Here is a 17,402-nt window from a genome sequence, read left to right on the forward strand (position 1 = left end):
AAATAGTAGGAATTCAGAGTTGTTCTTGTTATCAAGGACCCTTCTGTTTTATTCCAACTAGCATCAAATTTACAGGCTGCCTTTTTTTTTCTGGGACCCAAAAGATACTGTTCTTCCTCTAGCTACTTTTTTTTTTTTTTTTGTGAGGAAGATCAGCCCTGAGCTAACATCCATGCTAATCCTCCTCTTTTTGCTGAGGAAGACCGGCTCTGAGCTAACATCTATTGCCAATCTTCCTTTTTTTCCCCCAAAGCCCCAGTAGATAGTTGTATGTCATAGTTGCACATCCTTCTGGTTACTTTATGTGGGACGCGGCCTCAGCATGGCCGGAGAAGCAGTGCGTCGGTGCGTGCCCGGGATCCGAACCCAGGCCGACAGTAGCGGAGCGCGCACACTTAACTGCTAAGCCATGGGGCCGGCCCTCTCTAGCTACTTTTTTAAACAACTTAAGCTAGTACTTGGGACCTCTTTAATATACCTAAAAATGTCAGAAATATTCCTTATTTTCTAATTCCCTAGAGCAGTAATTAGCTATAAAATTAAATTAGTTTAGTTATTGATACGTGGAGTATGACTTGGTGATGTTACTCCTTGGGAGTTCAGCAAAGGTCCATATATAGAGCAAGCCACATCTTGCCAATCAGATGAGTAAGAAACTTACCTGTTGTAAAGCTGGCTTTCTTTGTTGCATATGTATGTTCAAGGATAATTTTTGTATAGTTGTATAAAACAATTTTTGGCACAATTGTAAAAACAAGTTTAGAAATTTCCAATTTGGTGTTTGGGAATTTCTCATGTTTATTTATAAAAATGGATTGTTTTAGAAGTGAAAGTGGAGTCAGGAATGTTTTTGAAATGAATATGTGTGATTATATAATGAGTGTGAAGAAGGAGAAGAGATAGAATAATACACGTCTTAGTCTGTTTGGGATGCTGTAGCAAAATACCACAGGCTGGGTGGCTTATAAACAACAGAAATTTATTTCTCACAGTTCCAGAGGTTGGAAGTCCGAGATCAGGATGCCAGCATGGTCGAGTGAGGGCCCTCTTCTGGGTCTCAGACTTCTCATTGTATCCTCACATGGCTGAAGGGGCAAGGGAGCTCTCTTGGGCCTCTTTTATAAGGGCATTAATTCCATTCGTTAGGGTTCTGCCCTCATGACCTAATCGCCCACCTTCTAAAGGCCCCACCTCCTAGTACCATCACATTGGGCGTTAAGATTTCAACATATAAGTTTTGAGGGGACAAAAACATTCAGACTATAGCATATATAAAGGACCTGGCAATCTGTGGTAGCTTGAGTGCTGTGGTCATGGTGTAGATTAGTACTTCAGGATTTACTATTTTAGTAAGCCCAGAGGACCTCTGTGAATTAAGAGATTAAGGAATTGGAAAAACAAACCATGGCTAACTTTCTTTTCCTCAGAAGGAAAATCTACTGGATTTCCTGGTTGGATTCAGAGAGAGAGCTCTTGATCTGTTCTTTACTTTCTTTTTCCTCTTTGTCCCAGTAATGACTTTTTTTAAACTTACGTGTTACAGGATGAAGAACGGGATCCTCTGCTGCATAGTTTCAGTCATCTAAAGGAGGTTTTAAACAATATAACAGGTAAGTCCCTACCTCTAGGTAGGATTACTTATCCTGGTAAAACAACATGTGTTTGATTTTTGCAGGGATGGACAAACTTTTTCTGTAAACGACTGTATAGTAAATATTTTAGGCTTTGCAGGCCGTAGCAACTGTGCAACTACTCAACTTTGCCATTGTAGCTCAAAAGCAGACATAGCTAATACTTAGATGAATGAGCGATAAATAGAATTTTCTTTAAAAAAACAGACTGCAAGCCACCTTTGGCCCATGAGTATAGTTTGCCCCTGGTATACTGTATTGCTGATCCTTTCCCTAGAGTTCCCAGTAGGGTGTCCCACTTTAGTGGGGAATCAGCATTCATGCAATTATAAGCTTCCTTCATTGTTTATTTTTTATTATTATTTTTTTTTTATAATTTTATTTATTTATTTTTTTCCCCCAAAGCCCCAGTAGATAGTTGTATGTCATAGCTGCACATCCTTCTAGTTGCTGTATGTGGGACGCAGCCTCAGCATGGCCGGAGAAGCGGTGCGTTGGTGCGCGCCCGGGATCCGAACCCGGGCCGCCAGCAGCGGAGCGCGCGCACTTAACCGCTAAGCCACGGGGCTGGCCCTGGTTTTGTTTTAACTACTTTCTTTGTCTACCTCATGCTTGCCATGAGGTAGGAAGTTGGTGGCACAAGTGAAGCTTTTAGTACTTGCAATAAAACCCTTCTCTTACAGAAAGTCATTGTCGCCTTTAGGGCCTTAGCCCTCTGGAATGAAGATCTATCAATCTTCATGCGTTCCCAGAATCTTTTGTCCCTTTTTTCTGCCCGTTTTTCTAATCGTAATAACTTGATGTAATATTCATATGTTTAGAATTTTCAAAGCTGCTTTCGTGTATATTACCTTATTGAACTTTTATACAACCCTGTGACGGAGGCATGGCAGGTATTGTTTCCTTTTTATGAATAAAGTTGAAGCCCAGAGACATTTTAAGTGATTTAGCTGAGGTCACACTGATCCTAGGAGGTGGAGTCAAAACTAGAATTCTGGCCCCTGACACCTGGTTTAATGCTCTGTTCTTCATTGCTTCTCTTCATACAATTAGAAGAGAATTTACACAGGAAGTGCCTTATATTATGTATAGATATGTGTCAGGGGAGAAGGCAAGTCTCAGCACCTTTGGGTTTTTCAAGGGGGAGATACAGACTGAAAGGGAAAGCCTCAGAGCTGTGTTCCTCTGTTGACTGTAAAGAGTTTTTGCAGTGTATATCCTGGAATGCTTTTAGCTAGTAACATTTAAGACCACAATTGAAATAGTTTTTAGGCTTCTGCAAATTAAATAAACAATAAACAAATAAATTTCCTTCTTTCCTGAGAAATGTAAGAGAATATCTGGAGAAAAGTTCCTTTTTACTTTTCTAATCATGGGCTGAAGTTATCTAAAGGTTCCCTACATATTTTCTTTAAAGGAGCAAATTTCACTTAATTGAAGTGTTGGAAATGTTAGCCAAGAGGGATCAAGTATAGAGGAGGTGTTTGTGATTGTTAGCTAGTTAGCAAGGCTAATGCTGCAACTAGGTGGGATGTTCTTGTTTTATGGCCTGCACTGGAAGTGACTTGGCTGCTTTAGAGAGTTGGCAGCTTGCACAGATTTTTTTTTCTTTTTACTTTACAGATAAAGCTTACATATCTCAATTAGAAAGAAAATGTAGTGAGTAGATATTTACAATTCTTTTTGGTGGGCCGGAGTTCAGAGTACTATCTTTCTAAGAGATGTTAAAAGGATTAAACAAGTGAATATATTTGGAAAGATTTGGCAAACATTTTATACACAGTGAGGGATTGTTGTTATAAGTGATTGGGAATACCCTAAAATGGCTGAGATCAGACTGGAGTAGCCTTGTAGGCCTTTTGGGCACTCTCTAGACCTTGAGGAGCTGAGGTGGTATTGCTATCCTCACAGAGCCACATTTCCTGCTTGCTGTCCAGTCCATATCCCACACTTGTTTTCTCCATCCTGATATCTCCTGAAACTTCAGCTCAGAGACCATATATGTGCTAAGTGGTGCAGTCCAAGACTTGGGGTCTCTAGACCATCCAAGAGCTACCAAAGTTGAGTCTGCTGCCTAATTTTCTTATATCCTTGGGTTAGGACTCCAGATTATCTGCTGCTTAAAACTAATAAAACCAGAATGTTCTGAGGAGCCAGTTCTGTCAGTGGTACTAGGAACATAGCTAGGCGTTGCTGAGCTTTCACCTGAGGCGAGGAAGAATGTGGTAGTATTTTCCAGGGGCCAACAGCTATGGCAGATGTTGAAATAGTATCTGCCAAGGTTGCCCCATAGTTCTTGGGTTTTACCATATTATCTTCATGAGAAAATGATAGAGTAGACCCAAAATAGAGCATTTCATGGTCTTTTGATTGGTTCTGACCCCCCACACAGTGCTGGCTTCCAGGAGCAGGTTTATGGGTCAGCTGCCCCTGTGGTCCTGGACTCTGCAATCCATGACCAATTTCTTGTTTCTTTTACTGAAATAAACAGATTTTTCTGATTGGCAGTGTCAGGAGGACTGCTTTCTTAGAAGCCTGTTAATGGTAGGAGGCTGGGAAGGGGTTTTGAACTTGGAGAGAGAAACTGAAGGGACTGCCCATGCTATATGACTGGGAATGGTGTACCACTTAGATTGGAGGAGGCATGGCAGGAATTCTAGGACTTCCACTCAGTTTAACTCATGAAACTGGCTTGGGCTTGGTCTCTTTTTACAAAGGCTTTCTATTTGCATTTTTCTAAATTATCTGCTGGCTTGGTTGGTTATGAATATCACTGTTGGAAATGGGTGGTTCGTTGGACATTGTCAGTAAACCAAAATGATTTTTTTTGTTTTCTTGTGAACAATCAGAGGATCTTTAAAGCACTACATACTCCTCCAGGAATATTATCTGAGCATTGCGAAGGGAATAAGTCTATTGTCTCTAGTGAGGTTGGCCAAGTTTATACCAGTTATTCTCATAGGTATGTGTCTTGGACCACGTTTGCAGTCAGTATTTACCCAGACTGCATAATGCCTGCATGTTCTATAGCATTTAAAGTAATAGAATATTCTAATACCAAATCTTAAGAGAGGGTTGCACTTAGAAGATATGGGGTGCCTAAGAGCAAAGTTTGCATATTGCTACTTTGGATAAAGCCTTAGCTCACCACCGCTGAGACTTGAGTGCTGCTCCTCATTTGGTCTTTAAGTTCTCTTAGGAATCATTTTAGGAGGTTATTCTGAATGAGTTAAAGCAGATATTTGGTTGCCAGAGGCTGGGAGGGGGCATGGGGAGTGACTGCTAATAGGCACAGGGTTTCTTTTTGGAGTGATGAAGATATTCTGGAATTAGATAGTAATGATAGTTGTACAACTTTGTGAATATACTAAAAACATTGAATTTTACACTTTAAAAGGGTGAATTTTATGGCTTGTGAATTATATCTTAATTTTTAAAAATGGAATGTAGGCTCGAAAAGTGATGGAATTTGCCAGTTATTTCTCTGGGCTCAGAGCTCTGGAGGGAAGCCTCTGACTGTAGCTGCTGCTGTGCTTTGAACCCATTGCCCAGCAAAGGCAGCATAAGACTCTGTTCAGCCTCCTGGCCCAGTTTGTCCTTTTATGTCTCTCTCATTAACTCAAGGAAGCACATGGCTTTTATATTTAAATTTATTCAAGCTGTAATCTTTGACATTTGAGTTAGCTTTTAGTACAGTTTTGCATTTATAGTAATATATATTATGTATTTTCTCTATCCCCAAAGAATCCGTTTTAATCTTTTCCGGATGCAAATTTCAGGCTGTCTTGTCCCATCTCCCCTCTCTTGCTCTGTTTCCCCTCCCCCCATGGAGTGTGTTTGATCAGGTGTGGCAGGAATATCCACTGTCAAGCTGCGCCCTTTATATTAGTCAATATTATCCTTCTCCCCCCTCCCTGTCTGTCTGCCCCTTTGGGCTTTCCCAGTTGATTTATAATTTTGGAATTCTCATCGGAGTCTGTAATACAGTTTGTTCATTATTTAACCAAAACCTGTTTAATGAGCAGAGAGAGGCAATGTAAATGTTAGGCATGTTGCAGTGATGTACCTTTGTGCTTCTCAAAGCGGGTGGGTAGTTAACTCTGTGCTGCCTGCAGGGCTGGGGTGTCCTGGCCTTAGGGGCAGAAGGACCACTGCCTCTTCCTTACATCTGCCTAAGCCTTGCCATGTATTTAGATTCCAAAGATGCATTTCCTTTTATCCTTCTAGTGATCTTATGAGGGCTTTTGCATACTGGAGTTATCTTCAGTCTCACAGCTAGATCGTGTGGTAAGATCTGTGGCGTTGGATAGGGGGATGGAAGGCAAAGTGAAATATCAGGATACTTGATACTGCTCTTGCTTTTAGGTCTGAAGAGAGTAGACAGTTGAGAAGAGTCCTTCTAGTTGACATGATCTGTGGTCTTCAATCTCTTTGTTTCCAGACTAGACAAGTTCTTGCAAGCCTTAATACCCTGTATGCAGTATAGCTTCATGGAAAGGGCTGTAGTTAGTTGTGATTTGTGATGTTTGGCTGTGGTCATTTGCCTCCAGATTTAGGTTGCCTTTGTCCTTGGTCTTTAACCTTAGATCATTATAAAGAGATTCTTTTCCAGAAAATTTTTAGTTTAAAGCAGAGAGAGAGGAACAGGCTAAAAGTATCATAACCCAAATCTTCTCTTAAGGGATCACCTCTTAATGACTTTTCAAGCCTTCCTGGCCAGAGCTTGAGGAAGACTTCTTAGTGCTATGTGTGTCAGGGGTGATGGTGGTGGGGTAGTAAGTTTGCCTTTAGAGATTTAACCCCAGCATCTTTTAATTCTGAGGACCTATGAGGATTGGGGGTATTCAGCATAGACTAAGGTGGTCTTGAGGCCCAGTGTAAGCACCTGTATTAACTATGGAACTATTCTAGTTTCTTGGACCTTTTCTTTTGGGATTCCCCGAAATTTGGATTCCTTCTGGGCCTGGCTTATTGAATTGCTTCTAACCAATATTTCTTGAATATTTGCTATGTGCTAGGCATTTTGTTTAGGCACTTAGGCATTGGGTCTATAATCATTAACAAACACTCAGACTTCCTGTCCTCGTAGCCACTGGTTTTATAAGACTGGTGGCTCTAGCTGACTATTCCAAGGCTAACCTTTGTGGCCTCTACTCTATGCCGTAGGGTTCCCCATCAGGCATGGAATGGATGATGGTGAATGGGAGCAATCTGTTGTCATCTTTTCTTATTCCCGCTCTTTCCCCTGCTAACAAACAAGCAAAGAAATAAACAAAAATTATAGCTTATACACTTGCTTATTTGGCTTTTTCATGTAAAGCTGTTCTGGCCAGAGTTCACATATTCCCAAAGACATTGGTGGGTTGCATAGAGTAACTCTGAGGGATAGGATATTTCTTTACTGAGCTTACCTGGACAGCAGGATATGGTGGGCTTGAGTTTAAGAAGGAGAAGCAGGTGCCTGGAGAAAGTGGATATATCAGAAGTTTATTTAAATATAGTTTATCCTGGACAAACACACCTGTAGGGTACTGTCTGTCTTAAGCTTTGTGAATTCAGAGTCTGAGTTAGGAGGCTTGAATCTATGTAACCTCCAGAGGTTTGTAGAGAATGTTTAAACAGAGTCTGGAAGCCAACCTGGGAGGAACTATGACTTAACACCTATCTGGCCTAGGCCCCTTAGAAACAGCCTTCTAGGTAGAAGCAAAACTGTTCAAGGATGCCTCATACCTCAGGTTTAATCTGTTTCAGATGGAAGATAGGGAGGTGTAGGGAAAAGAAATTTTAGTGGTCACTGTCAGGAAAAATATTGAGTAAGTATACGTTATTTGAAAAAAAATTTTGCTAGATATGGCTTCTCCCATACTGATTAAATGCATACTTCCATTTTTTCTGTAGGGGCCTGTAGTTTGGGGAGTAGAAGAGTAAGCAATATATCACTATTAATCAGCATGAGAAGAAGGTTGAGTGAGTCATTAGCTTTGTCCCACTTGGAATTGAACTTGTGAATTGTTCAAGGCCTGACTAAGTAGACACTAAAAGAACCAAGTATGATAAAATTTGGCAGACAAATTCATGTAATGGGCTGAGTGTTAGAAGCAGCAAAGTTGGGCACACTTATATAAGTATCTATTTCCTGTGCCCTTTTTGATTTTTTTGTTCCATAATAGAATATAAGACTATATTAGTTTGGAGATTATTGAGCAACACATTAGGATGTGGCTTGAATTTGAGTCAGACTGACTTTGGCATCTTAGAATTGTGGTAACTTGAGTGGCCTCAGACTTGTGGGCATTTCAGCACAGTTAGAGAAAATAAAGGTACTGTGATATTTTTTTCCCTGGGGAATATTCATATAATAAAGTGGCTCCAAGAGGCCTATATTTTGATGACTTTACTTTGTCGTTTCTTTTTAGTGGGGTCTTCCCCAAATGATCCGAGCCCTCTTCACTTGACACTTCTAAACCAAGAAGTTCTTCCAAACATTTGTTTGTCCTCAAGATTAGAAAATGAAGACTTTCTTGAGAAGAAGCATCTCTGCAAGTCTGGCTTCTTATGTGTCCAGCTCTCACTTTTTCTCTTGCTAATATTCAAACACACTTACCCATCAGAACTAGTCTGCTGGCACATTTTCAACTACATGTATCTGAAAGGGAGTTTTGAAAAAACGGGCATTGTTTTTTTTTGTGTGTGTGTGTGTGTGTGTGTGTAAGATCAGCCCTGAGCTAACATCCATGCTAATCCTCCTCTTTTTGCTGAGGAAGACTGGCTCTGAGCTAACATCTATTGCCAATCCTCTTCCTTTTTTTCCCCCAAAGCCCCAGTAGATAGTTGTGTGTCATAGTTGCACATCCTTCCAGTTGCTGTATGTGGGACGCAGCCTCAGCATGGCCGGAGAAGAGGTGCGTCGGTGCGTGCCTGGGATCCGAACCCGGGCCGCTAGTAGCGGAGCTCGCGCACTTAACCGCTAAGCCATGGGGCCAACCCAAAAGGGGTATTCTCAATAGCTTGGCTCTCAAAAGCAAAGGCAAAGAAACTTACTTTCTAGTGTAGGTTAGGGGACAGTGTGGTCTGGGAAGGGTGTCAAAGTTTCTGATATTGTTCTCATTGCCATTGTCCTCTTTAGCACAGCCATCTCTTGAGGCCTGAAATTACTCTCTGGGTATGTGCCCAATTTGCCGTGACAGCAGTCAGATGAGTAAAAAGAGAGAAAGCCAGCTGCTGCTTTGTTTTTAACAAGGAGGAAGGCAAAGTCTCTTTCTTCTTTTCCACCCACTCAAACTCAGGGAAAGTGCCAAGAAGGTTTCAGAAGAAGCCAAATGTTTGAAATTCAATGTGCAGTTTTGATTAAAGGAGATAGTAAAGAGTTATTTGTCTCAGCATTGCCCCTTCTAACCTCCTCTCTATGCTCATAGATGCTTAATTGGTCATCCGAATTTCTAAAGTGATATTGGATATGTTTATGGAAAGGGTGAGTGCATTTGTCTTTCTCCTGGCACCCATTAGAAGATAGAGCTGGGTATAGAGCAAAATGGAGATTAGATCATTTCAACTCAGATCACCTCACTAAGAAACGATGGTAGATGGAGAACAGTGACCACCTTAAGCACTCAGTTTTGCTTCTGGAAACCAGGAGATAAGATGTTCCTTACCAGTTTTGAGGCCTTTGTTTCTTTATTTTGGTCTGTGGAAATCCTGAAGGACTTAGATGGACAAGCACTCCTGGTTGCCTGTTGGCTGGCTTCTCATTTCATGCCTCTTCTATAACACCAGCCTTCTGTTGCCACTGTAGGTTGAGTTGTGAAGGGCTGACACATGTGCACACATCACAACTGACCTTTCCTTGTTCCACGCTTGTTGAGCGATTACTTGCCCACTTGTGGAACTCACATTGTTGCCTTGGGTTTCTGGCCCAGTGTGAAGTTGGGCCATCCAGGAAGTGGCCTGATAGACTGTACATCAGAGGGCAATAAATTGGCATTTGATTTGGTGGAAAGGCAGGGCCAGATGTAGTGTGGGAGCAAGGGTTTTTCTGCAATCAGGCATGCAGCTTGCTTCCAGGTGTCCTGGAAAGCAGCTTGGGAACTGGAGGCTGAGGGTAGCTGGGGACATTAATTGGGGAGGAAAAGAATCAAAAGAACTTCAGTGTTATCTGTGATGGGCCCTGAATTGGGAAAAATCCTCTAAAAAGTAGAGGGACAAATGAAATTTCCCTGACACTGGTAGGAATTTTCCCACTGATTATTTTTCCTTTTCAAGTAAAGTGAGTTATTAATTGGCAGAAAAAATAGAAAACTTGGGAGACTCTTGACAAGGGGTTGCACGGGCTGGCCCGGTGGCGCAGTGGTTAAGTGCATGCGTTCCACTGCAGCGGCCCGGGGTTCGCAGGTTCGGAACATGTACCAATGCACCGCTGTCAAGCCATGCTGTGGCAACCTCCCATTTAAAGTGGAGGAAGATGGGCACGAATGTTAGCCCAGGGCCAATCCTCAGCAAAAAGGAGGAGGATTGGCATTGGATGTTAGCTCATGGCTGATCTTCCTCACTAAAAAAAAAAAAAAACCCAAAAAAACAAGGGGTTGCGGAATAAGAAAGTCTCATTCCACATGAGCTTTTTCATGAAGGTTCATTCTTCTCTTTGGACAAACAACAGTTTTAAGAAAACTGGCTCCAAATTGATAATAAAGTGAGAGCTAAGATATTATTATGACTGCCCTACCATGGGCTAGAGTGGTATCTTTCAGACTGCAGTTTGCATTCCATTAGTGGATTGTCATATCATTTTAAAGGGTCACGTAGCATCTTTTCCTCAATTTTTTATTATGAAAAATTTCGAGCATACCAAAAATTGAAATAATACCACAGTGACCACCCACATCCCACACTCAAGGGTCAGAATTATTAACATTTAGCCTTGTTTGTTTTATCCATGTATATTTCTATTATTTTTTTCATAAGCTGTTTGAAAATAAGTTGCAGACATGTTGACATTTCACCCTTGAATACTTCAGCAAGCGTCCTAAATAAGGACATTCTCCTACATAATCACAGTACCATTATCACATCTAAGAAACGTAACAATAATTTACCAATACTAGCTAATATCCAGTCCATATTAAAATTTTCTCATTTGTCCCCAGACTACCTTTCATAACTGTAGCTGGTTTTACATACCAAAATTCAAGCAAAATTCTCATTTCATTAGGTAGTTACATTTCTTTAGACTTTTAAAGTCTAGTACAGTTTACCCTTGTTTTTCCTCTTGGCATTGACTTTTGAAGAGATCAGGCCATTTATCTTTAGAATGTTTTACATTCTGGGCTTGTCTGTGTCCTTGTGGTGTTATTTAATTTGTTTCTCTATCCCATATATTTCTTGTATTCTAGAAGTTAGGATTAAAGGCTTACTTCGATTCAGGTTGAACATTTTTGGCAAGAATACTCTGAAGGTGATACTGTGTACTTCATATTATATCACCACAGCAGGCACATACTGTCAGGTTGTCCCACTATTGGTGGTGTTAAGATTACTAGCTTCTGGTGGATACTGCCATATCTCCTCATTTAAAAATCAATTTATTTTTCTCTTTGCAATTAGTAAGTAATCTGCGAAGTAATAATTTGGCACTTTGTGAATATCCTATTCTCTAATATCCTTTTACCTAGTGATCATCCACTGACGATTTTTTGCCAGAATCATTTATTTCACTGGAGGTTACAGAATGATGATTTTCTAATTCTGTCATTCTTTCCACATTTATTAGCTGGCATTCTCTGTAAAGAGTAGCTTTCCTTCGTAAACTCTAGGATGGACCATAGTTTCTCCTAGGAAGGCAAGGAAAATGCTTAATTCTTTCCCTTTAATTGCCAATTTTCAAAGTAAAGAGTTAGTGTTAATAAAGACCGCAAATGGTGGCAAATGAGGGGTTTTCTCCCTTTTTCTGGGCCTGTGAGTTTTTATTTATTCAATGTTTTACAATTAATTACATTTATGATTATTTTTGGTATTCAAATCATTCCAAGTTTGGCCAGTGAGAGCTCCTTCAAACTAGTTCCTTTGTTCCTTTGATATGATCCCTTTGAACACTTCCTTGCTTTCTGGTACAAGCTATAGGCACTAAGGGAGAAAAAAAAAGGAATATAATAGAAGGTATCAGTGCATCACACATAATAAGGATAAGTATTGTTTCGGGAAACTTTTGTTTCAGTTAGAAACATGTATATGTTCTGGGTTGTAGTGTAAACTATATTTCTTTGTATAAGTCATGGTCAAAAAAGTTTGAAAGCCTTGTGATCTACTTCTGTTCTAGCAGTTGTTTGAATTTATCTCTCTGCAGTATTATTTCTTGGGCAAGGAGTCAAGAGGGTGTTGAGTCAGAGTGCCTTTTCCACCATATTCTTGGCATTCTGTAAAGGTCTCTGAAGTGCCTTAGGCCCCTTGACCTTTGGGAACTAGTGTATTATTACATATGGGTTTCATCTCTATCAACTTTGGTTTCAGTAAAGCAGTCCTTCCTTCCTTCCTTTCCTCCTTCCCTCCATCCTGACTTCCTCAATTCCTCCCTTCCTCTCTTCTTCCCTTCCTTTCTCTACGTTACATATGATTTTCTTTTTTTCCCCAGTTTTATTGTCATAATTGATGTATAACATTGCTTAAGTCTAAGGTGTACAATGTGATGATTTGATACATGTATATATTGTGAAATGATTACCACAATAAGGTTAGTTAACACAGCCAGTCACCTCACATAATTACAATTTGTGTGTCTGTGTGTGTTTGTGATGAGAACATTTAAGATCTACTTTCTTAGTAATTTTCAAGTATATAAAACATTATCGATGGGCCGACCCCGTGGCTTAACGGTTAAGCGCGCGCGCTCCAATGCTGGCAGCCTGGGTTCGGATCCCGGGCGCGCACTGACGCGCCGCTTCTCTGGCCATGCTGAGGCCGTGTCCCACATACAGCAACTAGAAGGATGTGCAGCTATGACATACAACTATCTACTGGGGCTTTGGGGGGAATAATAAATAAATAAAATCTTAAAAAAAAAAAAAAGAAAACATTATCGTTAACTATAGTCACCACGCTATATATTAGATCTCTAGAACTTATTCATCTTAAAACTGGAAGTTTATAGCCTTTGACTGACATCTCCCCATTTCCCCACCACCCAGCCCCTTGGCAACCACTATTCTATTCTCTGTTTCTATGAATTCGGCTTTTTTCAGATTCCACATGTAAGTCAGATCATTATTATTTATCTTTCTCTGTCTGACTTATTCAATTAGCATAATGTCGTCAAGTTCCATCCATGTTGTTGCAAATGGTAGGATTTCCTTCTTTTTTATGTCTGAAGCAGTTCTGTTTATCTGGTTGTTTTTCTCTGGATGAATCAGCTTTTGCAAGGCAGAGATTGAGACCATTTGAGTCATAATAATCCTGGAGAATGTTAGAATAAATATTCTTCCCCAAGGAAATAAGGATTGTGGATGTAATTGTGACTGACTAGACACTTTGTACGTTGTACCTTATCTCTTTTGTGTGATGTTAAGCTGATGTTCAAGGAAAGGGGGATAGCAATTCGTGTTAGACATGGCCTGGCCATCCTTTTTAGTCCTTTTGGTGGGTCAAGGAGGGAGTCATTTGTACTGGAAAGACTCTAAAACAGCATCTTCTCCAGGAACATTGCTCTTGGCAGAAACAATTTATATATTCAGTCAACAAATATTTCTTGAGCACTTAATGTGCACCAGACACTGAACTAGGTATTAGGGACCTAGTTTTTAAGGAGACTGACACAGTTCCTGTCCTCATAAGTTTATGGTCTAGTGGGCTGGTGATTTGAGAAGCTCTGGAATTTGAGTGGACAGCTGGGCCCTGGTTTGCAGTTTGCCCAGCTTCTACATGTGACCTCAGGAAATTGCTGTATGCCCTGATGTGCTGAAAGAAGTTATAGGATGGTCAGAAGAATAGCAGTGGTGTTCATCTGCATTGTCTATCCCACCCCCACCCTCTACCCTAGCCCTGGCTGCCTGGCAGTAACCAAATGCATGGCAGCTTCATTAGCTGCTTTAGAGCCTTGGATGTCTTAGGGCTCGAGTAGTCCATTTATATTCATCTTTGATTAATCAGTCTGTGCATCTCAGAACTGAACTGACTAAAGTCGTACCGTAGGATAAGATATTAATGGCTGATTGCCTTTCTAATAAAATTCAGCTTCTAATAAAATTTTCTAATAAAATTCAGCTCTCAGGCTTGGGTTCTGATACAGTTGTTAGGATTTTGAAGTCTAGGGGCACAAAACAAAGAATTTAATAGCTGTTTAGCTAAGGTGCTAAAAGAATGAAGGAAGTCCTTTTCTATAGCTCAGGTCTAATAGTCCCAGTTCAAAAATAACATAAGCATTTTTAGTAGCAACCCATCAGCCCAAAGGGTTCATGTGAGGAAAGAAGTGTTAAAACCCATGTAAGTTTGGCTAGGATTTGCCTTCAAATTAGTTGGAACATCCCCTCATATTTATCTTTTGAATCCCAGAGAAAGCACCTTTGTTTAGAAGTAGGCCTTGGGAATCTTGGGTCCTCAGAGAGAATGCCCTTTAGAAAAAGGCATTTTTCCTTAGGAAGAGTATTCGTAGGATTTTCAAGAGTAGAAAGAGATAGTGAGGCAGTGAAGCAATTAAACAGTGGTTAAGATCTTTCTAAAAGAGAAAGTTGGAGTGGATGTTGGAGTACAAATGTATCCCACAAAAAGACCTGTGACCTCTCATTTGCTTGATAACTTATTGTGTTCTGAATTTAAAATGCAGTTCTTTCTCCTTTGCCTCTTTTTTCTGGGATGAGTCTACATCCAAGGTACATCATTAATATCTACTATAGCCAAACACTTTTTGTGCCCAGGCCTGGTGACTCTGGCAGAGGATCCTTGTTCCCTCTGGCCCAAGAAGAGAAGTTCTTGGTTCAGCCCACCTGGACAGAAGCATTGTGAGGAAAATAGTCAAGAGAAAATGCATTTCTGTTTCCAGAATCCAAGTATGGCTCGTTAATCCTCCCAGGTCAGCCCAAGTTTAGTGTCTTAGTCTCATTTCAGAGGTTTTAGAGACTCATTCTGTTCTCTAAGTTCTCTATAAGGAAGGGAGTGAGCAGTGGCTGCATTTGGTAGAACTCTTTGGTGTTTAGAGAATGGGAGATGTTGCCAGACTCTTGAGTGGTCCTAGGTATGCTACAGGCTCAAGAGTCAACAAAACTGGGTTGTGTGCATGCAGTAACAGAAGGCAGAGAGTGAGAAATATTTATGTTGGTGATAGTCTTCCTCTAAAAGCTCCAAAAGCAGGGAAAAAGTTGGCTTGCTTCCCTACCAGAGGTTGTTTTAGTGCTATCTAGACTGTGAGTTCATCTCCATTTCCTCTTTACCTAATTTGTGTCAGGACATTTAAGCAGGTCAATTGATGGTGAATTTTTTTGAATTTTTATTTTGAAATAATTTTAAAGTTACAGAAATGTTGTAAGAATAATACAGAGGTCTCCCGTATACCCTTTTGCTACTTGTTTTTATTATTCTCCTTCTCTCTATACATACACATATACATATGTTTATAAAATTTTTTCTAAACCATTTACGAGTAGGTTATATACATCATAACTTTTTATCCCTCAATACTTGAGTGTATATTTCCTAAGAACAAGGATATTCTCTTACATAATCTTTAGTACAGTTATCAAATTCAAGAAATTTAACATTGATACAATACTTTACTAGTTGTATTCTAATTTGTCAATTGTCCCAATAATAAACTTTTTAATGTTTTCTTTTTTTTCTCCTTCAGTCAAGGATCACATATTGTAGTTAGTTGTCATGTTTCTTTAGTCTCTTTCAGTCTGGAGCAGTTCTTCAGCCTTTCTTTTTCCTTCATGGCATTGACATTTTTTATGAATACAGGCCAATTTTTTCTTTCTTTCCCCCCTTCCTTCCCCCTTTCCTTCCTTCCTTCCTTCCTTCCTTCCTTCCTTCCTTCCTTCCTCCCTTCCTCCCTCCCTCCCTCCCTCCCTCCTTTCTCTCTCTCCCTCTTTTTCTCTCTCTCTCTCCCTCTCTTTCTCTCTCTCTCTCTGTTTCTTTCTGAGAATGGTCCACATTTTGGAGTTTGTCTGACGTTTCCTCATGGTTAGATTCAGGTTATATGTGTCTGGCATGACTTTATATGCCACTACTGATAATAGTGTCTTTCTTAGGATATCATACGTGGAGGTACCCCTCATTAGTGATAATTAATTTTGATCACCTTGTCAAGGTGTAACTTTGATTCTCTACTGGATAGATACTATTTTCCCCTTGGACTTATAATCAATCTGTGGGGAGACACTTTAAAAGACCAAATTTTGCTCCTCATTAAACTTTCCCCCCCAAAATTTATCATACGTTGATGATTTTTGCCTGAACCATTTTCCGGTTGCAGTGATGGTAAATTTTGAGTAATTGCTTAAAATACCTGTTCTTAAAGGACTTGTTCTTAGGTGTGGACGTGAACTGTCTTCCTAGCTTGTTTGTGTTAAGAGTTTCTCTTCTTTTTAAGAAACACAATTGCATGCCCTAAAGGTCTGTATTTCTTTGTGGCTTTGGTGATGCTGTTTTTTAAAAATATCTAGTGACTAAAAAGAGTTTTGAAAATTGGGAAAAGGTTTATCTCAGTGAGGGTTGACTAGGGGCTTGGGAATTTCCTAGAATATGGCAACATCACCCAGTGGAATTTGTTCTCCACTCAACCAACAGCATAAATGCTTCCTCCTCTAAGCCGGACTGGGAACAGCCATGTGAAGCTGATTCTCTTCTCTTTTTTTTCTTTCCCTCTCCCTTTAATAAGTGGGATAGCAATATGAATTCATCATCATATTTCAACTTTTATTCTCAAATCTGTTTTAAAAGCCTGATTGGGCTCATTAAGAACTTCTACTTCAACTTTTAAAAATCTGTGAAGTTTGGAAATTCCCATTGTCCAGAGCTTTAAGAGAGAAAGGGTTGGAAAAGCCTTTCCCCATTCTTATTTACTATCACTCTTTCTCTCCTTCCCTCTTTTTTCTTTGCATTTTTCCTTTTGCCTCTACTTTCTTTTCATTCCTTTGAAGGATCTGATCAATATGCATGACTGAGCCTCCTTAAGAAAAGAAAAGGCAGAGAGAGAAAGGTTTTGCTCTTGAGTCTCAGGTTCTTTGCTGTTACTATTGTGGAGAGTGGGCTAATGATATGACATTAGTAATGAAAGCCTTATCAGCCATCAGTTATGTTTTGTTGAGGAAACTTTGCCCATGGTAAATTAAAAAAGAGAGATAAGTTAGGAAAAATAGATAGGTAACTAACAAAAGAGGCAGAAAGTAAGGAGGAATGAACACAAATGAGCAGAGGAAAAGGGCTTGTGATGGGGCTACAGGAGTAGGAGGGAAGGACCAAGAATACCAAGCTGTTAAAATAGGAAAATGGGTGTCAGCTCTAACATTTACCCTTACCCAGTCCAGTGTTTGGGCTTTCCCGTTTCAGTAGAGTTTGCTGCGAGGTAGGGAGAGGTGGGTGAATGAAGTGGTCCCATCCTTGACTCCTTGGATCCATCCACCCAGAACTGAAGGGTTTTAAGCTGTGTAATAAGTTGACTTGATAGCCTGATTCTAGTAGGTTGGAGTGGAAGAGGCTATTAAGTGATGCATTTTGGGCAGCTATCATTAATAGTTATTTTTAACCTCCCATTTCAGTCCCTTCCTTGTTCAGGCTCCTCTGGCTACCATGAGA

General features: G+C 40.2%; 1 protein-coding gene across 9 annotated transcripts in view; it reads left to right on the forward strand.

Annotated features, from left to right (window-relative positions):
• The window catches only part of GBF1 (golgi brefeldin A resistant guanine nucleotide exchange factor 1), a 113,689-nt gene that overhangs the window by 12,304 nt on the left and 83,983 nt on the right, over window positions 1–17,402 (forward strand). For all 9 annotated transcript variants that reach the window (XM_058543849.1, XM_058543850.1, XM_058543848.1 and 6 more), the window contains one exon: window positions 1,544–1,610. In XM_058543849.1, the coding sequence (XP_058399832.1) occupies window positions 1,544–1,610 (67 nt within the window). The remainder of the gene's footprint in view (window positions 1–1,543; window positions 1,611–17,402) is intronic.

Source organism: Diceros bicornis, chromosome 6 (genome assembly GCF_020826845.1).
Source record: "Diceros bicornis minor isolate mBicDic1 chromosome 6, mDicBic1.mat.cur, whole genome shotgun sequence".
NCBI classification, from domain to species: domain Eukaryota; kingdom Metazoa; phylum Chordata; class Mammalia; order Perissodactyla; family Rhinocerotidae; genus Diceros; species Diceros bicornis.